Here is a 21,756-nt window from a genome sequence, read left to right as displayed (position 1 = left end):
AGGTTTGAAGGTCACACATCAATGTGGACAGCTAAAGAGAAAAGAAAATATTTTGCCCATGTCAGAAAATTAAAGGAATAGGGCATAAACTTCTACCTTTACTTCAGACAAACTGGCAAGAGCTTCATCAGTGCAACAGAGAACATTATCTAAAGAGAAGAAATACTGGCTTCTAGTTCTCATTTCAGTGTAACAGATGGAAAAAGCAATTTAGATATTAATTTATTGTGAGTCAAATAATTGTTTTTGAGGGTCAGAAACATTCAACACGGAGTCTTCAGGGTACCTAGGAAATCATTTACATTTTAAAGAAACCAAGCTAAGCTAATATAGTGACTATACCTCTATTTTCTGGTGGGAAGCAAGGATGCAGAACAGTTCTGCCAATCAGGCAACATCACTTTGGAAGAAGAATTGGATTAGAAATTTGTCAGATTTTATCTTCACTTTAAGCTAATCCTCTCTAGCTGTCATTTTATTTCAAAAAGACACTCATCCCATTGCAGTCAATTGCATATTAGTTTTGCAGATTTTCAGAGGCAGCTTTTTATAACACCTACATGATTCAGTCACCCCCAGTTATGTGGAAACTATGTAGTTTAACACTGACTGTCTCTACAAAGGTGTATGAAATATCTTTGTTTCATTCATGTGGGTTTTTTTTGTTTTTTTTTTTAATTTATTTACTCTGTTTGGCTTGTTGAAGCAATTTACTCCCTATGGGAAGACATTTATCTCTCAAGAGGAACATAAGTGTTTACAGTGAAGCTATAAAAGCAGGGAGGAAGGATAAACAGTAACCAAGACTATCACATCCAATTAAAAATGCTGATATAACAATGGGAGAATATAATTAACTATGATAGCAATTTAAGAAAGCAGAACAAAGAAAAGCTGAGACAAATTGAGGAAGAAAAGAATTATTACATCTTTAAAGATCGTGGGCGGTCAGCTCCTCAGTTATTTGTTTTAGTCCAGAAAACAGCACACCCTGCAAGATCCCAAAGAAGGGAGTGCCAGTTACTGAGTCACCGGAAGCCATGTAGAGTAACCAAAAGAAATGATAAGAAAGCAGAACCAAACAGATAACTGCACAACAGCAAATATTATAATATTCTTATAAAGTACATAATACATCTCCTATTCAGTAATCACTAAAGCTAAACACATTAGGGTTTAACTATTGCTTTCAATACAAACTAGTGGTCAACGCTTATATACGTAGAGTTTTTCTTCTTTTATCATACTCCAAGATGAAGAGGTGTTGTATAACTACCAAAATTCTGATACTTTAAATAATTATATTGATAACGAGACATAGATCAATTACATCATACATACGGTCATGAATACATCTAAATAATGAATGTATGGGCACATTTATCAACAAAATAAGCTTTGGCTTTATAAAAAAAATAATACACTACAGCTTTTGCTGTTGCCACTAGAGAGGTAGACCTCCTTCATACCTCACAGTTGTGCTACACTCTGGCATAGGCTAGAAAGCAGCATCACGTGAATATCCATCTGTAACATATGTCTCATTGCTAAACACCATAAAGCCAGACTAAAAAAAATACTGAAAGAATTAAAATGCAGAGATATGCTGCAAAAAAAAGGGCTCTAATTCATATTGGCTTTGCACGCAAATTCAGTTGAGTGTCTTGTTATACCATCAACACCACAGTAAAGGATGTAAAAGCGTAGAGAATCATGATCAAATTCATAGGGTATATTGGTATCACCAGACTTGTCACATCAGACAGGCTTTTGCCTCACTTTTCACATATGAGGCATGGCTGATTGAAAGATGAGTATACCCATATGCTGCTTCTCCTCAGCTGTTGTTATTTGCAACCTTAATCAAAAAACAAAAGCAAAATCAAGCCAAAAGAAATGTGCCAGCTGAGGTTCAGCCTACTGATATTCAACCTTACTTTTAAGTAACAACTAAGTAGAGTCTTAGTTCTAGAATTCATATCAGTGCAAAAGACCTGCAGACACCTGTCAGTTCCTGTTTTTCCAGATGTAGACCCTCTGTGTCAAGACAGACTTCCCACAATATTTTCTCTTCATTTTGGATACTAAAACAAATGACCTTAGTTACAGCCAGCACTGCATTCTGTCCCCAAACCCCCAACTCTACATTGCAAAACTAAATTTCACTGTGCCTGAAAATACAGAAGGAATTGCTTTAGTCCCAGTAATGACACATATGATACAAATCCCTGTGAAGTCGATTTATTTTACCAGTGAAACTTAATTTCCTAATTCATTGTTTGGTAACTAAAATGTTACATCTTTTTCACCTTATAGTAAGCAAGTGTATATGAAATCTAAAACAATTAAAAAATAAACTCTAATTTAAACTAAAATCTAAACCCTATTCATTGAGACTAAGGGAAAAAAAACCCCAAACCCAGTGATATTCCCATCCAGTCACTGAGCCATCAGCTGGATGGCCTATATTCAAGATCATAAAAAGACAAGAAATTAGACTAAGGAGTATACCAAGAATTTTCTCAGATTTTTTACTGAAAGGTAAAATCCAAAATCTTCCAGGATCCCTGCTTCCCCTTCTTGCAGGTCAAAGAAAAAGCCAGAGGGATTCTTGTGCTACATTTAAAGGATGGTTCAACTGGTTCAACGTTCTGAACATGTTTTCTGAACATCCCTTTACTGGAGATTTGGAAGGTCCTATCAAGTAAAAAATCTTTTAAGCCTGTATCTCAATTTGCAGCTGTAATTTCTGTGCTTAATGCTGGTGAAAAACAACAACAACAACAAAATACATTTCATAAAGTTGTAATTAACAATAATAAATTACAGTGGAGCATACTGAATAGGATTTACATCACCACAAACAATGGTGTGGAGAATGGACTTAAAAAAGACAATTGCGCTCTACAGGTGGTCTAAAAGGCACAAACACTACGGTGAAAAAGATGACCTTAAAGATTAGAGCATTCAGCTTACTTATAAAAAAAACAAAAGAGCAGTCACTGACTGAAAAATCAGATTTTCATCTCTGAAGACCACCACTCCTAGATAAAAACCAGTAAAATCAACATACAGATATATGACAAAATTATAGGAAAAGGAGATAGAAACAGCAGTAGGTAAGTTCATATGTCTGCTGCTGATTCTTCCTTTTCATCATTGCCACCTAAAAGAGAACTTCTTGAACAACTCTTGCCTTTAGAGTACTTCAGACTTGTATTTTATGCAAATAGGATTGTTTAAAAATTCCCAGAAATCATTAATAAACTTTCACAAAGACAATGCTGAAAATCTCTAAGGGAATGATGCTACATATCTGATGCATCATAAGCATCAATGCACATTACTAAAAGTTACTTCTTTATTACTATTAGGGCAACTGGCTACCAGCTACTACCACATTCAGCAGTGTCCAGGAAATTATGATGTACATACATGTGTGACGAATCATCAAGGTACTCCTCAGAGTAATGGGAAATCTATCAGATTTACAATGAAACCTGCATATTTATCCAGACCATCACTGCTGAATTCAAGTGACAAATCCTTGTTCATCCAATCTCTACGTTACCTTAACAAGAAGAAACTTTTCTGCTAGAGTCCATTTGAAAACATAAAACTCAGGGCAGGTTTTAGCTGATAGATCAAAATGTCTTGACCATTGCAGAAAATAATACATACACAAATTACCTTTTAGCTCATATGCACTATACTCAGGTATGCAGACATACACATGGCAGAGGAAAATCCATCTTTCCTAAATCCCAGTTTGATGTGTGTTCCTCAATATACCTGGAACTAGCAGCCTGTGGCACACATGCAAAAAAAAAACCAGCAGAACTTACATGGAAGATCAAAAGCTCAGCTTTACAAGCTTTTAAAGAGGCACCTGTGGCAAACATTAGCTAATAGCACCAAATCCACCTGTGCCGCAGAGAAGCAAGTTACCACCTATCACATGCAAATCAGGTGAAGCAATAGAGGATAATGTCTTCTGTAGGGCTAATTAAGTGGACCTGATATCTGTCTGAAGTCTTCCACATTTCCCTGCTATGTATTTCCTGTCTACACCTGAAAACCATCACTGCCATCTTCTCCCACTAGAATCTTCAGAACTTTTACTGTAGGTTTCAGTGGAAGTGGCACACAGGTGCATTGGATTCTTAGCTCCTAATTTCAGCTGCATTAACTCCACCTCATATCTCTATGTATCATACTTTTGACTAAATACAGGAACATCTTTCTTATTAATAAAAAGAAATAGAAGAACAAAACAGCTATTTTTTTTGTCCTAACCTTCCTCAGGATACATGAAAAAAACAATAAGCACAACATTACAAAATAAATTTTAAAAGAAAAAAAAGGAAAAATAAAAAAAGACTAAGCCTCCATGAACTTTGGACACACAAAGGCTGAATAAATCTTTTGGAGAAGTGGAATAAACTGTCCTAATTCATGGTAAATAAGTTGCCTAAAGATATAAGTCTGGTTAGAGCTCTATGTAACATTAAAGCAATCTCTGTCCCTAGATCTAAACAATCCATAATTTGCTTCATAATCAGATCCAATACAAAAAACAACTATGTCAGCATATTAAAAAAAAAAAAGAAAAACTTGTGGTTTTTTCAAATAACTACATTTTAAATTAACTATTATTTTCAACAGAGGGACAATAATCAAATATAATGAAACCCAGGGCATTCGCCAGCAGGAATAATCTTGTTTCACAGAATAAATGTTACCTCTCATTCTGCTCACAGTAACCATTAGAAAAAGTGGGGTGATGGTTCAATAACATGAGGCAATTTAAATTACATTTGCTCCTTAAATATTCACTTTTTTTTCACTTGTCCACTACATGGCAAGAACTATTCAGTACTTAATTTATAAGCTTCATTCAATTTTTCCTGTCTATTTTATCATTTCATTTAAAAAGAGTTCTTTTATTCATGAATGTAGCAGTGTAGCTTCTTTTCTTCCAAGGGAACATGTCCCACATTAGTTTGGGATAGAAAAAAGAAATTTATTTACAAAATCATGTGTAGTAGATTATACTAATGCTGAAAGCTACATAATGTAAATTTTCGTTGAAAACAAATATAGACAAATAAAAAAAGCACCTATAGAAGTTAGTACAAGAAGCATGTCTGCATACACACAGGTCAACATGGAGGACTTACTTGCTACATCTCTCAGATTTGGCAGCAGCTAATTTTTTTGAATATATCTCTTAAATCATTATAACCCAGTTCTATCATGCAGGTGAGCTTAACTTAAATAGATGTTTAACAGTAAACCTTTACAATATCTATACCATACTTGAAGTCTGGACATTGTGAGATTCGGTAACTTCAAGTTTATTGCAGAGTGGAACCTTTGCAAGAATGAAGAGTTAATATTTTCATTTACAGAAACCATATAGTGTACAGTGAGCTGAAGTGCAGTACCCTCCAATCTGGGAACTGTCAGTGCTCACTACATCAATGGCTTGAGATGGTCAGGCCCACAAACAGCTTTGTTGGCTGATGCACACTGACAATGCTCTAAAATTTTTTGCTGGATAAACTTCTGAATCTCGATGCTGCAGCTAAAAATTGTTCTCACCTCTTTCTGTAGGTCACTACCTCTTCAACAGAAGCAAGAGAAGGGACTTAACAAGGGGTAGGAATGTATACAGTCCTTTCTGCTGAGTTTGCTGGGCTGGTAACCCCTCCACTGAGGGGAAGCTGGAGGCAGCAGTGCCTTCAGTATCTAGACCAAATCCTTCCAAAGGTTGCTTGTCAAAACTCCAGCAAAATCCCTGGCTGATACTAGAGGTCTTCCACACATGGCTTACTGGATTTGCAATGTGTGAAGTCCTCTGCGAGTTGATACAGTTTTTCTCAATGACTAAAAAGATGAATTAGCTGCATCATCCTTCCTTTGTAGTCTTATCAACTCCCGGAGTCTTTGACAGAAGAACACTTCCACATTTCTGCACACAATTGATAAAGTAATTTCCTTGGCTAAACAGAAATAAAACTGTATGCAGAGATGTACTGACAGCATTTTGGCCCAACTGAGGACATCTTGATTGCATTCTAAAGTTCTGCTTCCCAAACTTGCTTTGTTATCTCCAGAACCTCTTCTGCAATCTGACTCTCCTGACCGCTCTGTTCCTCCTCCTGCCCAGCATTCTCACACTTGCCTTTAGAAGTCCTTTGCAAGGCAGGCTCAGCACAGGGGTATTTTCTCTTTTTCCTTTCTTACTGTTATTTTGAGATGCCTTCCTAAGAGGGCTCACATGATGATAGAGACTTTCTTGGCACAACAAGTTCCTATTTTTTGCTAAAGAACAAGGTGATTTTTTCTTTTTTCCAATTTTTTTTCCTGCCACTTGCCCCTTAGTTTTTCTTGTCATGCTGAGCTGGCAAGGCCATATTATTTCTCTTACCTTACATGGCTTTTCATGTCCTGCAAGTTCATCACAGACCAGAAGAACACATGCAAAAAACAAACAAACCAGCCCCCAAATATAAAGCAAAAAAGTGACACACAGTTCACATCAGTCACCAGTGCTATCAGATAACATAGCAGGTTTTGTGCAAGATGGTTGGTTCTGAGGTGCTTTTTAGTAATCACTAAAGTTTTAGTGGGAACATTTTGCTTCGCCTGTGACTTGGATGATTATTCAAGAGTAGAGAAAAACTATTCTACTGAAAAAAAACCCCACCTGAGTAACTTTGAGTATATCCTTGACAAAGAATTTTCCCAGGTGCTGCCACAAACTGTTCTGGGGAGAGGTCCCAGTCTCGCTAGCTCCATACCTCCACACTCCTTAGCCTCAGTGAACATCAGTATTTTAGCAGATTTTTTTCCCTTCTGCTCCCCTAGGCTCAGCTCAGAGCAACAAAGGACAATGGGGAATTCGGGTGCACCCTTCCTCTCGCTTTACATTAATCCTTCAGCCAGTAAGGAGAGATGCTGTGATACTTGCTCCCAAGTCTTCCTGACTTTTCATGATGTATGGAGGGCAAATTAATACATAACAGTTAAAGAGAAGATGGGGTTTTATTTCCACAGCCAGAGAAGCATATTTACTCCTTAATCTCCATTTTACTGAGTATATAAGTATAGATCTCATCTGTGCCAGCTCTAGAGATAGAAAAGCTGGAGAGAAAGAAGAATCTAACATAAAAAACCAATACTGCTTAAAAAAAAACAAACACAGAGTTTCAGAGTCTGAACAAAGATAAATTCTAGACAAGAAAACTCCAGTTTACAGACTGCTTATTTACACAGCCCAGTGTCTGGCTATTTACCCTGGAATAGTTGTTACTTGCATAGTAATCAAGACCACGCTTACTACAGCTGTTGCAGAGTGAATGAACCCTCTTCTCAGCTAAACAATGAAGGGGTTCAGCCAAATCAGTCATCTAAGAAGGGAACAAGCAGCAGAGACTATGTGAGATCTGGAGAAAGGAGCTGAATCCAGCTAGGCAGCCAAAAGCATCTCCCGGGTAGAAAAGCCACAAAAACCCTGAGGAATTTTGTACATGTGCAGTTTTTTTACCTTCATAAGGTTTACATGCTAAATCCACTGTTACACTGAATTTCTAAACTAAACTGATCATGCATAAAGTACAGGCTTTGGAATAATCATGTCCACACTTGAATTGTTTAGGAATATCATAATACATTGGCAGTCCATAGGCTTTTTAATTTGTTTCCCCATACAGTACAGCTACTTCTTTGACTCAAAATAATAGTTTTTAATATCCATTGGCTAAGCTATCCCAGGAAATTTCTCCTTGTGCAAAGACTTAGTGCTGGAGCACAGTTATTTATTCATTCCCTGTCATCAATAAAATTAAAATATGGCAGTAATCACACTTCTGTTTGAGTAATTCTTCTTATGGAGAGGTTACCTGCTGTCAGTTTACCAGCGACATATCATCCTCTAAATAAATGCTACTATCCTGGCAAAAACCTGTACCATGGCACCTGATGTGAGACTCTGTTTTTGAATCCCATGTGCACAAGAAGATAATGACTTTTCATGGTAGCATTACAGATTGCAGGAAAGAAGAAATAGTGTGAGTCTCCTGTTTTTCAGGGGTTTTTTTCTTTGTGTATGTATGGTTTAGAATTTTTTTTTAGGGATGGAAATTGTGGATTTAGTTTAGTTGGTTTTTCAGTGGTCTTTCAATTTTGGGGGTTTTGAGTGGACAGTGCCAAAGTAAGAGCTCTAAAATAAATTGTTTACTTTCTTGATAACACATACATGACAGCTTCAAAAGATGACAACGACTTTGTTACTATGCTCAAGTATGTGAAAATAAATTATAAAGAATGTGTATTTTTTGAAACAAGAGTGTTTCTCTTTAGGAACGATACAGGAGTTTTGTTTCACTGAGTTATTGTAATTAGAGCCTCTAACCATGCTGCTTTCAGGTAGAAATGTGAAATACCTTATAATGCCAGTTACCAAAAATAAACTACTTGTGACTTCGGTAATGAAAACACTGCAGAACAATCTAAACATGCCCACAAATTGTGTACATCTTTTAAAGCACTACAGACATTTGGATAGAGCAGAAAGCTCTCATAACTCAGAATTATCAAGCTTCAATGTGTAATGAGGGCAGAGAAATGCCTAGCCAAAAAATACCCAGGAGAACAAAAGTTAAAAAAGAAACCAACCCCCCCATATTTTAACTAATGTTCACTTGAGACTAGATATGCATAGGCAGTTTTTAAGCTTCAATTTCTGAAGACCAAGGCAATAGGAAAATATTGAACAAAAAAAAATACAAGTTAAAAACAGATCCAAAGAGAACTTACTGAAGAGAGAAAGTATTTCTATGGAAAAAAAACCAAGTAGATTTTTAAGCATTGGTTGATGATGAAGAGTAAGTTTTACTTGTGTAAAAAAAAGCCTATTTGAAACAGAACAGTGCCATGTAAAAAGAACCATGCCACTCATTAAAAAAAAAAACAAAATCAAAACCCTCGTGATAGTCAAATGTAATACGCAAGTCTTCTGCCCCTAAATTCCAAAGATTTTTTTTTTTAAATCTGGTCCATACTGCTTAAAAGTATGACTTCAACCCATCATTTCAAGTTCTTCATGCAAATCAAATCCTTTATTACTTTACTACTACCCAGTGGTAAATAACAGATCATTATCAAACATTATTTTACACAAACCCCCTAAAATTCCAATTAGGTAAACAGATATTATCCACATATATATATTACATATATCTAAATAATAATAAAAATTTCAGTTTTAAAGAATTTTTTAGTGAGGGACACAATGACAAAGGAAATGGCAATGGAGTATCTATAAGCTTCAAACAGAAATCTGAAGGCTAATTCTTCTGCATATTTCCTAAACGCTTTTACTCATGCAGAATGTGTTTATACTGTTCTGCATATACATTTGAGAGCACAAAGTAACACCTTTGCACTCTGATCTTTGAAGATAGAATATTTGTACTTTTAATTGTGGCTTTTGTGTTTTGGGGGTTTTGTTTGATTATTTTTATGAAGTCAAATAAACAGAATCTTTAGACAAACAGCTGCAGCCTTGTTCAGCAAAACAAGAAGATAACTTCTTGTTAAAACACATACCTCTGTTAGGAATGATTTGGCTGTCGAAGGGTTCATTATGAGGATAGCCCGTCTCAGAGTATCCCGGTAGCGGTTCAGCTCTTCTATTCGCATAGTGGCAAAGAGTCCCGTGATCATTTTATTGATGTTGTTCTCTACTTTCTGCAATGCTACATCCATTCCCTGTTGAGATACTTTGTCTAAAAATTCTTGTATCCCACGGATATCTAGAAAAATCAGAAGCCAAACAAAATGTGAATTGGTAAGTGGAAAAAAGACACAAAAACTAATCAAATCATCTCACAGAAGCGCTTTGTCAGATAAAGCCCTATAGGCTTGCACTTTGCATTTCTCAAAGTACTAAAACAGGAGGAAGATCACCTACTGTCCAAAAGAACCACTAGACACAAACCCTACAAATACTTCTAGCAACTTTCCTAATTTGGTCATTTAATCATCACAACTTTTCCTAATCTTTCTTAATGGACTTTCACACTAAAATCCATACAAAGTAGTGAAGTCATGGCGATTGTAACACACAGTGCTTCCTTCAAGTGAGGGTTGTTGGAGGGCAGTTGAGGATGAGAAAGGTAGGAAGGAGGTTGCATTCTGTTGTGAATCTCAAAACCATGCTACCCATTGCCATGCAGCTACATGTATGTAAGTGAAGCTTGGGCTGTTCTCTCATCAAAAGCCCTTAATGTTGTTCTAAATTTCACAGTTATTTATTTCCTTCAAAAATAAAAGCTAGATGTACAGTTGCAATGGTACTGCCTGCTCTCATCTGCAAGTGCTGCTGCTGGCTGAATTTAACTTTGAAAGGACTTTTTCCAATACTGAATTCCAAAGAGTGAGCAAAAAGCTTGCTTGCTTCTTTTTTTCATTTTTTTTACCTGCTCTCTTTTGAATGGCTTTATCTAAAACCCTCTAACTTGCAGATTAAAATTTAAAATAATTCAATGACTTCACAAGTCAGATCAGGGTCTTCTGGACCTCAGGAAAATCCGTTCTGCTTCACCGAGTCCTCACTATCTGACCCCTACTCACTCCTGCAGTTTCTCAATCTTTTTTTTTCTGGAGCTAAGCCACCAGTCCCCTAACGTGACTCCTCTCTGCGGCAGTCGCTCTGACGTGCTGTCCCAGAGGACACTCAGCAGGACATCTTTCCTTCTCTACTGGCATGCAAGCCTCCTGCACACCCAACTGATCTCATTTAAGGGAAGAAGACACAGCCTTAGAGTCAAGACAACAGACACTGTATTTCCCACTATGGAGAAAAAAAACAAAGAAAAAGAAAGGAAACCAGAAAGCCAACTTAAAAATTTATTTCTGAGGAAATATTTCTTTGAAAATAAAGGTTCTTCCGTTTTGGGAGAACACTTGTGCTTAAAATCACCAGAAAATATTTCTCACATTAGAATACTAAATCTGGTCTCTCCTAGGTGCATAGTCTTATATTCAGTCTCTAAGGGACTGAAGTTCCCACTCTGCTTCCCTCCTGCATCCTTGGTGCTCTATCAGTTCCTTGTCCCAATGACACATTTTCCAGGGGAATGGTCAGATCTGAAGCTACAGGCTGATTCTGTGTCTTTCTTCATGAAATCTCTCATATTTAAAAAAACTTCCAATTAAACTTTCACAACTCCTTGGCTACTCAAATATCCTGACCTGTCGTCTTCCTCTTCTTCCTGTCCTTCTTAGGGTGGGTGTGAAGTTGGAGAAGCTCTATTCAATCATAACATGAGATGAGTAAATATGGGATGAAGAACCTCAAAAGCATTCATACTACAGGAAGCACCTTAGTGTGATAGTTTTGATCCAGGCCTTCCCTAGTAACCAGGTGCAACTAGGGAAAGACCCATTTCCCAGGTTTTCCACGCTTGCTTTTTTTTCCCTTCCACGTGACAGGGGAGTATAACTAAGAGGGAGATAGGAAGTTGCTGCTCTTCTTCTTCCAGCGTGGGCTGATGCAGGGAGTTTTCTGTTTCGGTCCCTGGTCGGAGCCTCGCAGGAGTTCAGAGAGGGAGAGCATGAAAGGAGCTGGTCTTCTTCCAAGGGTTGTTGGTAGGAGTGTGTTGTACTGGTTTGTTTGGGGGGTGAGTGGGGGTGTCTGATTGTACCTATTTGTTCTGTTTTGTCCCTTTGTTGTCCCTGTTTCTCCCGTTCCCTTCCCTTTCCTTTCTGTTTCCCTTTTCCCCTGGGAGTTTTTTCTATCATAGGTGCAGATTGTGTATATATAATTGCAAGTGTTTGGAAATATACATATCTACTCTGATTTAATTCCTTTTCTTTCAATTTTTTTCCCGCCTTTGGTTTCCTTCCCCCTGCTTTGAGGAGTAGAGGGAGAAGGAGAGGCAAGGCAGCTCAGGGCTGGGAAGCCAAATCAAAACCTAGACACTTAGATACAGTTCACACATGATGCAAGAGGACAGCAAAATGCTGGGAAATCAGACTTAAAGCAGACTGGAGGGATGCCAGAGCATGACAGACTCTAAGACCTAGAAGAGATTTTACATAAGTAGTCATAAGCTCTACCAGGAAAGGGCTCTTGGCTGGCCCTTAATGTGGTCTGTTTTCAAGTGATGCAAGTGACACCATGATGGCATATTGGGATAATAGCTGAAGGTAACCCCATGACCAAGCCCAGAAAAGAGTGGGGTGTGTAACGGTTGTTTATTGGGACTGTGATAGCTACATTAAAGTAGGGTTACACTGACAAGTGACAGCTTGTAGAGGAACTGAAATTAATTTTAAAGCCGGAGAAAATTAATGAGAAAAATATTGTGAGGAAGTTTCTAAAATTTCCCTTCAAAAAAACCTGCCTAGATTCCAACACCATCCACTAGCCATCCAGAGAGCAGTGCTACGAACATCAGCTGTGGTCAGTACTGCACACATGAGATGAGCATGCTCAGGCATCTGGGCTGCAGAGAATTCTATGACTCCCTCCATCCCAGCAAAGCACCAGCTAAATGACAGACACACATGTAATACAAACTTGAGAAGATTAGGGTGATGGCACACGTGGATATACTATGGGAGTTATAACAGTGAAAGGGTAATATCAATGCTACCAAGGTGTAGATGATGACCACAGCAAATGGGCACCACATGGTCCAAAAGGAGCCTAGGAGGAATAATCCAGCATCTAGACTTGATAGACCTTCAGGGCAAAGCTGAAAACACCTGAGATAGAAATCTTTATGTTGACATTGCTGGGAAAACTGTACCAAAATTCAAGCTCTCCTCTATGCCAAACTTAGGGAATATTCTCTTTACTGAGCCATATATACACTTGAGGATTGGACAAGGCCTAGCATACCCCAGAGTTTAAGGCTTCTGACAAACATGGGTGATTCTGCCATTGACTTCAGGGTACGACAAAATAAAATTGTTAAGAAGTTCTGGGTTGCACAGAAATCCGGCCGCCTTAGCAGAAGGATGTGAGGCTTAGACCTTCACACTGCTTATTTTTGGCCACAAACAGCATAAGGAAAAGAAAGTTCAGTCTGCACAGTACACAGAATGTGCTGCCTGCATCACCATCAGAAATGTACTAACTAGAGAATATAACAGAGAATCATCCTCTTCCAGCACTAGAATACCGAAATGCTTCAAATTATGAAGAAGTAGTCATGCAAAACCTTATAATCAAACAGTACACAAACCCAATTCAATCAACAGGGTTAGTCCTGGAAGTCAGACTGTCACATTCAGCAAGTTGAGTCTCCTGTCTAGAGCTTTAGAATGTCATGAACTGGAAAGAAATGGTATTTTAGGCATTTAGGTTATTTTAGACACTCATCACCAAAACCTAATTCTCCAGACACTGCCAAAATATCCATATTGCTAAACACTTGTAGGATAGTTTAACCATGAATAAAACACATGCATACCCTAAAAATAAAGTTCCATAAGAGAATCAGATACTAATTTCAGCTTCTATTTAATATCTAAATCAGGAAAATTAGATTCAATCTAATCAGAGATGTTAGAAATTTTTTGGCACTTTAAATACCAACAAGATTATTTGAAGTGCTACAAATATGCTTAGTTTTATGCAAATTATAAAATAACTTCTTTCTACTTTAACCCCTTCATTCTACAGTTCCTGAGGCTCACCCGCTGATGATTATTGAGCATGCAGACAAATTAAATAAAAAACAAGTTGAAGGCAAAATTATTGAAGCACAAGGAACACATGGAGATGGGATCTAGATAAAAGATCAAACTATCAGGGAGAATACTTACTTAGGCTAGGAAAGCCTTTTGAAAAACTTAAATTTTATCTCATAAATCCATATATTATTCTCTGACACCAGAAGAGAGTGAGCAGGAACCACCAAATAAAGTTGTATTTGTCCTTTTTCAAAACATGAACATAATTTCACTTGACCTGAATTTATGAACATTTTGTTGACTGATACTCTGCATAATCTGTGTTGACCCAGAAGCCAGATTATGAGATCAAATGGCTTTTATTGCCATGGATATCTGCAAATATAAAAATGAAAGTATATTCAAGCCTCACTTAATTATAGGACAAAAGGGACAGAGGTCCAGTATTATTCTACAGCTCTACATTTATTAGGTGACCATGCCAACAGTATTGTATCTGTGGAATGTGCTTTTAGGAAAACACCACCATTCTAATGGTAAAGAAACCAAACCAGAATTCCTAAAATTTCTTTGCTACTTCTGTCTTTGGCACTGATACAGCACAAAGATATGGGCAGGAAATTAATGCTTCTACCTCAGCTTACCCAACTGAAGAATAGGGATATTGGTGACACTCACCTGCTGCTATGAAACAGCAGAGAGCACATAAAAACATTCTGGAATTTCAATGCTATTTAAATCATGATGGTACTTCCAATATTTCAGCAGCAAGTCACTAGCAATGATCATATTCAAAGCGTGTGCCAAAGAACAGATGCTGCCACTGAATGGGCAGCATTATCTTTCCTGCGTGGATTGTCTGAAAGTGGCACATATCCACACTGAACTGTGGAATCATGTTTCTAATAGATAAACTCCTTCTGCAGAAAAATCTGGCAAGCAACCTGTGGCACAGATGGCTTTGCTGTGGAGACACAGGACTGTTCGTGTCTGGAACACAGGTGTTTCTCACCCTGAATTTGCTAGCCAACCTGTTGCCCAGCCAGAAGTACCATTTCTATTTTCTATTTAAATCAGATGAGTCACAGTTATTGCCAGAAATGCAGAAGAGTTTTCCATTATCAGGAGTATTAATTATCCTCCTTAGTGATGAAAGCCCAAGTTCCCACTCAGAGACAGAGCAATGCTAAAGCCAAAGTTGTTATCTCCTCTCCCAGGTCAGTGTCACTATAGTACTACATTTCCTGTTTTTTAACTGTACAGCTATCATTTCCAGTCTACATATGTGTGCATAAAAACAGAGTACCCTTCTGCAAACAGCATCATCTTTAGGGTTAAAACAGGCTGGAAATTTAAAAGAAACAACATTCTCCTTATAACACAAACTGTGTTCATTTTAAGAGATTGTGATGGCTTGGAAATGCTAATAAACAAAGAGTAAAGCAAGTAAAATTTATCAAGATCTCTCTTGGGAATGACCTTCCCTTTATATCCAGACATAACCATTCCACGACAAGGCAGAGGTCTATAAGAAGGTCTTATGGTTGGCACCACTGGTGCAGAGAAAGTCCAACACTGGGCACACACCAGAGTGGCTGCAGCACAGCTGAGCTACATGTGCAAAGCATCCTGCAAAGATGAGCACAAGGCCCACAGCCTCCGAAGCACCAAAGATCTGGACACTACTCAAGCTCAGATCTGGATTCAGGTGACAACTTCACCACATGTCATTACTGTGTCAGTTACTGTGGACTCTGACCTAAGAAAGAATTAAGGAATTGAAATATAAGTCAAATTGAGTGCAAGCACTTAAAGTCACACACCATCTTTTCATTGAACAGACTTTTTGATACTGAATAAAGCACAAGAAACAGGTAAGTATCTTAAATGCTGTTGCAGAACATGCTCAGGAAAGAGCAACGTGTCCTTCACAGGCTACACATCTAAATCTTAAATTACCAATCTGGCAAGAACACTCAGACCTCACCTAACGTAAACAATAAGCACCATCTAATGGAAAGCTCAGCAGGTGTGTGGGAGAAAATTCGCACAGCCAGGTGATAGGGTAAAGGAGCCAGTATTTTCAGGAGATCAGGCCAATTTAAAATCTGCAGCTTTCCTCCACACCAAATTACAGGAGAAATTGTGTCTTTGTTCTCTTTTCATTGAGATTTCTACACTGTATATGTGATAAACCTGGATCAAGTTTACTGACTTCCTGTAGTGGTTTGGCCATCTTTGTTTCTATACAGAGTGAGTAAGTCCCTTAATTCATCTTGGGGAAAGTCTAATGATTAGGACACCCTGGAATAAAATACCCTGGTTTTCAGGCATCTCATACAGTAACATCAGGATGCATATGCAGTGAAGATTTTATAACCCATACAAAATGAACAGGAAATACTAAACTCACATGCTAAGTACCTCTTATATCCTTATTAAAAATGAGAAATCTACAAGTAGATGCAAAGTTGCTAAAAAAAAATCAGACCACAATATAACCAGGAGAAGAGAAAGATGGCACTATTCACTAATGATAATAAATGAATCCATTCACCTCTATCACTATATTCCACCTAAATTACAAGGGACTCACTCTGCACTTTGGTTATCTCAAACCTGGTTTACAGTCATTAGCTCACCCTTCCTCTGCCATTTTTGATCTTAGAACATTTTCCTCAGCTTATCTAGTTGATAAATGCCAACTGATTCAGCTGTGGTAGCAAAGGTGAATGCACTGGCATAAATATTCACTGGCTGATTTACGCAAAAGACCATTTTATTTGTACAGTTGATGAGAAAAGCCATTGTATAACAAATAACACTTCAAATGCTTATCAAAATAGCTTTACAAGTCTAGCACCATGATTCTTCCTTACATAACGATGGCTAACATGACAGCAACTATTAACTGTGGAAATGCACAGTACGCTTGGGAGATGTGCAGCTTCAGCTGAACTCCGTTGCTGCCACTGCTCTGTATAAAGACTTGAGCAAAGCCTATGCATTTCTGTGAACTTGTTGATATCTATTAACATGGTTAAGATCTAGACTGAGGAAAACAACAATTTAACATGATGATTCAATAATAGTCCTTCATTTCACTTTCACAGCAGTGGGATTCCCTCTCATTAGTCAGCTTATATATAATTTGATGAACTTCCAATTTAAAACAAACAAATTTAAAAAACCCCAATATTTAAAAAGTCTTCAAAGTTCTTTCATATTATCACTGGGAACAGAGAGAGACGAGTTAGTTGAGCTATTTCAGCTGGATGATCTAGCTTCAGGGAATAATATAGCAATAGTTCAAACTGATTAAAACTAACTCAAGTTCAAATGTTTAATTACATATGAAATCTCATTTATATTATTAAAATTTCTGGAATCTAACAAGTGCGGATGGAATTTCTTGGGGGAAACTGAAAATTTGTAAATGGTAAGAATGACTGGGGTTTTGCTCCTTCTTTGCAATTTTATGACATTTCTTGAGGGAGAGATATCAACATTTGCATTTTTCAAATCCTACTAGATGTCAGTTTCTAATGTTACTGATGACTGACACAAGATGTTTCCTTTGGGTTTCTCTTTTTTCCCCTTTTTTTTTTAAACTATGAAGGAATCAAGCAAGGGATAAAAAAGAGAAATAAAAAATGAAACTATAACTAATCCTAATATCAGCTGTTACCTTAGCTTCTCAAAAAATAGAAAGGAAGTCAGATTGCGATCACTTCTTGGTTGTTGAAGCTGACATGGCAAAATATTCTATAATCATGTACTTTTGGCTGTTTAATCTGCTTTCTACCTCTTCATTCAATTTCCTTTTGACTAAAGTTTGCATTAGAAATTTCCAAAAGCCTTCTAAAAGTTGTCTCCTGCAAAGAAATAAATTTTCCCTGCCCAGTGCCTTCACACCATGGCAAACTTGAAAAAATATAATTAAACCCCATATAACTCTTCAATAGAGATTTATAGCTCTGTGTAGATAAACTTGTTTATTTAATTACAAGTGTGTATATATATACATTATGTTTCTGTTTGTATGACACACCATCTCTTCTGTAGGTCACTACTGCTCCCTGTTGGTTGTTCTAAGCATGAGGAACTGTGCATCTCTTCTAAGGAGGTGGGGTAAGGAATAGCGAAGTAGCTGTTCTTGCAGATTCCTGGTACTAAACTATATGATAGGCCGATAAAGTTGGGGCTGTTCAGCCTGGAGAAGAGAAAACTGAGGGGAGACCTCATAGCAGTCTTCCCTGTATCTGAAAGGGACTCACAAGGAAGTCAGAGAGGGATTCTTCATCAGAAACTGTAGTGAAAGGACAAGGAGCAATGGGTTGAAAATGAAAGAGGGAAAAATTAGGTTGGCTATACGGAAGAAATTCTTTACTGTAATGGTGTTGAGGCATTGGCACAGGTTGCACAGAGCAGCTGTAAATGCCCCATCCCTGGAAGTGTTCATGATCAGCTTGGATGGGGCTTTGAGCAAACTGGTCTAGTGGAAGGTATCCCTGCCCATGGCAGGGACATTGGAACTAAATTATATTTAAGGTCCCAAACCATTCTATGATTCTATTCTATGTGCTGTAAACTTCCTTAAGAAAAATTGTGCTCTGATTGTGCATCAGTCACTTCCTAGATAATTATTTTAGCACATTAAAAGTTTGCAGTATAGAAACAGGAATATTTTACGAGTGAACTAGGCCTATGAAGAACATAACCTAAAGAACTAAGACTTAGGAATTCTGCAATAAATATTTTCTAGCTTTCACCTATCTCTCTACTTTCTCTTCTTGATGGGCTAAAAATCTCAGAGAGAAGTTTTCTTTTCAATTTATGATACAGCCTGACATTTATGATGTTATTATATCTAATTCATGCCTTTTTTCCCCAATGGTGATATAATTTCTTCAATTCAACATGTGAAAAGTACTTTTCTCAATAGTTTCCTCATTTTATTACTGTTCATTTATTTGGCTGCCAAAATATCAATTTACAAAGTCAATTTTGATACTTCTCAGAAGATAAAACAATGTGTTGAGAGTTGATAAATACTTAGCAAATATCATTACAAGCTTCAGGAATTGAGATATTCTTAAAATAAATCACTTTTCTTCTGATGCTTGCAGACTGCATATACAAATGCAATATTGTACCTCTGCAAAACCTCAAGATAGCACATCACTTACTGTTTATCCACAACACAGATATCAGGGAAACAGATTTATTTTGACCTCAGCTTACAAATACAACACAGGTTTATCAAGCCAAGTCTGTGAATGCTTTATCCATTCCATCCTTAAAGACTGCAACATGAGGGAGTGACAAACATTCTCTTGCCTTTCTACATATTCACTTGTAGCTCCTGGAATATATTTCTCCAACTGTTATGGAGCTAAAAAAAGAAGCATTGCTCCACTAGAGAAATTTTATAGAATAATTCATAAGTTATCTCAGAAGTTGAAAAATTTTAGGGTCAACCAAAATATATACTCAATTTCCAGTTCTAATGTCAATCAGCAAAACCAAGTTGTTACAGAAGTTCTCACAAAGAGCTGATAACTTGCAATATAATTAGTTGACATAGTAAAGTTACACAGATGAAAAATACATGTGCCTTTCCTTATCTGAATGACATAATAAATACTAATGAGGAAAAAAAGTTCAATAATAAGCTTGAATTAATTATATGTTTATTGAGGCACAGTGAAGTAAATGAGTATGGGAAGTTGGCAAAGAGCCAGATGAGTAATAAACAGTTTTAAGACTGTCTAGAGACAGACTCAAGAATATTATAGTCATCAGGCAGCTGAAAACAGCCTCAGGGTAATTATAACCATTTGCAATCAATTAAAGAGAGCACGATTCTTTTACGAGCTTTTATCTAACTTGCATTAAAACTTTTAAGGATTTGAAAATGTTATGGTTTCAAGTGCATCTATGCCAGTGGTCATCGTACATTTATTTTTAGCAAATGTATGTGCTGGAAAGTGTTGATAGGATTACTTAATCTATATGAGTTTTAGATGAAATGCTAGAAATCTAGGGCCCATATGTACAGATGGACATCATCTCAGAATATCACTCTGCTGACAACACGGGAGGTAGCCTTTCTGCAAGCTGCTCAGCCTTTCAAGTTCCAGGTATAATCCCTTTTTTCACGGGATCTTTAAAGAACGGAATGCCAACTCTATAGCATTATACGTAATTTCCTGAAAACCATTTCTTTCTTGGGTTAGGGATGGGAATAATGCTCTTCAGTTTCACAGGCCTCTTTACTTAGGTTGAGCTCCTCAGTTAAACAGATGTCAGTGCTCTTCTTCTTGAGATTCTATTTTATTTTGTGTCTTTCTCCAACACTCTCTCTCAGACTGAACTTGAGACATCTTCTTAGAGACCAAGTACCTCACACCAGTGCCTTCATTCTTTCACGATGCAGAAATAATTAGAAACCCTGTATATGATGAATCACAGAATATTCTGAGTTGAAAGGGACCCACAATGGTCATCAAGTCCAACTCACAAATGCATGGCCCCTCTGGGGATAAAACCCCCAACCCTGGCATTATTAGCACCATGCTCTAACCAAACATCGCCAGCACAACCACACGCTCTGCACCGGCCTCTCACAAAGAGCAAGAGGGCTGATCCATGAGGAAATTTCTTCAAGACAGATGCCCACTAACCTCTTTCTTATGGCTAACCTCTTTTCTTTTGTTCCAGGCAAGTAAGTCTTTACAATTACTTCCTCAACCTCTGTTTGCTATGGGAATGGCTCCTTTAGCCTCACAGAGCAAATCCCTCCAAGAGCAATCTTCACACTGGCTTTGTTTCTCTTCTTTACAAAGGTTAAAATTAAATTACCACCTGAGGGAATGTCAAATATCCATTGCCAAATATCTGTAGTATTACTAGGAAGGTCAAAAAACTGTAAGCAAAGATATCTTAGTCCTAGAATCAGTAAATATTGCATAAATCCCCAGTGATGGCTGCATATCAAAGGCATGTTGGGATGAAAGACACAGGACTAGGCCAGAAATTTGAACAGAGAAGAGGCATTAAGGTTTTTTTTTAAATATAAAATATAGAAGGGTTTTAAAATGTTACTACTATCACTGTGAAAGAGATTAGGGATTAAGATAAAATTAATTCTCCAGAAAAGATCTTATTCCCTCAGTCTTTTAAGAGAAAAAGTGCAGAATCTATCTGCTTCAGCAGCAACAAAACATTAAAAATATATGTGTTCAAACAGCTAGACTTTCTGTCTTTCATCTTAGAAATGCAGAGCTACCTACAATGTAAATTACACAAAATTCACAACTATGTTCTTGCAATGATTGACTGGTTTCTTCATAAAGAATTTACTACTACAGAAAAGTATCTACATATTCCTAGAAAATACAGTGAAATGTAAACTGCCTGAAGAGAAAAACATGAATTACAAAAGCTTGTCCTTGTTGATACACCACAGAGATGAAAACCAACAATATTCTGGGATTCTAGGTCAATCACTCTGCTTATATATCCTGGGCTCACATGTTCTGATCTTAAATTGCTATTTCATTCTGTGAGTAATGTGCAAGGCTCTTTTTCATGCTAGATTTTGGGGACTGGCCATTTTCAAGTGCCAGTCTGTTGATGAGGTAGGATTTGCTGATTCAAACTGCTTTTTGCTTGCTTTGAACTTGAAACCCTAAAGGTGCAATAACTCAGCAAAGCTTGCTCGAAGTGTTTACAGATGTCAGTGTTTCTTTTTACAAATCCAAACTTCGTGATTTCCAGAGGCATAAGTTATACATTTATAGTGTCCAGTCTGAAAATGCCTTCACTGCAAGGGTACTGATGGTCCTAAGGATGAGTTCACAGACGTGGTGGAGGAACATTCCAGTCTCTACATCTGCTTGTAAGGAGATGCACAGATATCCTCTGCAAGTGATCCTACAGATTGAGTTGAGCAGTCAAAAATGAAGCGAGTAGAAGCTGATTTGGCTGCTTAAATGAAGTACATTTCACTTGTGCACAGTGTGTGGACAGTAATTTTAA

General features: G+C 37.3%; 1 protein-coding gene across 2 annotated transcripts in view; it reads right to left on the bottom strand.

Moving 5' to 3' along the window:
• GRID2 (glutamate ionotropic receptor delta type subunit 2) overlaps positions 1 to 21,756 on the bottom strand; it is a 712,351-nt gene that overhangs the window by 278,671 nt on the left and 411,924 nt on the right. For both annotated transcript variants that reach the window (XM_071555860.1, XM_071555861.1), the window contains exon 4: positions 9,616 to 9,821. In XM_071555860.1, the coding sequence (XP_071411961.1) occupies positions 9,616 to 9,821 (206 nt within the window). The remainder of the gene's footprint in view (positions 1 to 9,615; positions 9,822 to 21,756) is intronic.

This window comes from Pithys albifrons, chromosome 5 (genome assembly GCF_047495875.1).
Source record: "Pithys albifrons albifrons isolate INPA30051 chromosome 5, PitAlb_v1, whole genome shotgun sequence".
In the NCBI taxonomy this organism is placed as follows: domain Eukaryota; kingdom Metazoa; phylum Chordata; class Aves; order Passeriformes; family Thamnophilidae; genus Pithys; species Pithys albifrons.
Note: the sequence above shows the minus strand (reverse complement) of the source record. Positions and strands in the feature narration are given on the sequence as shown.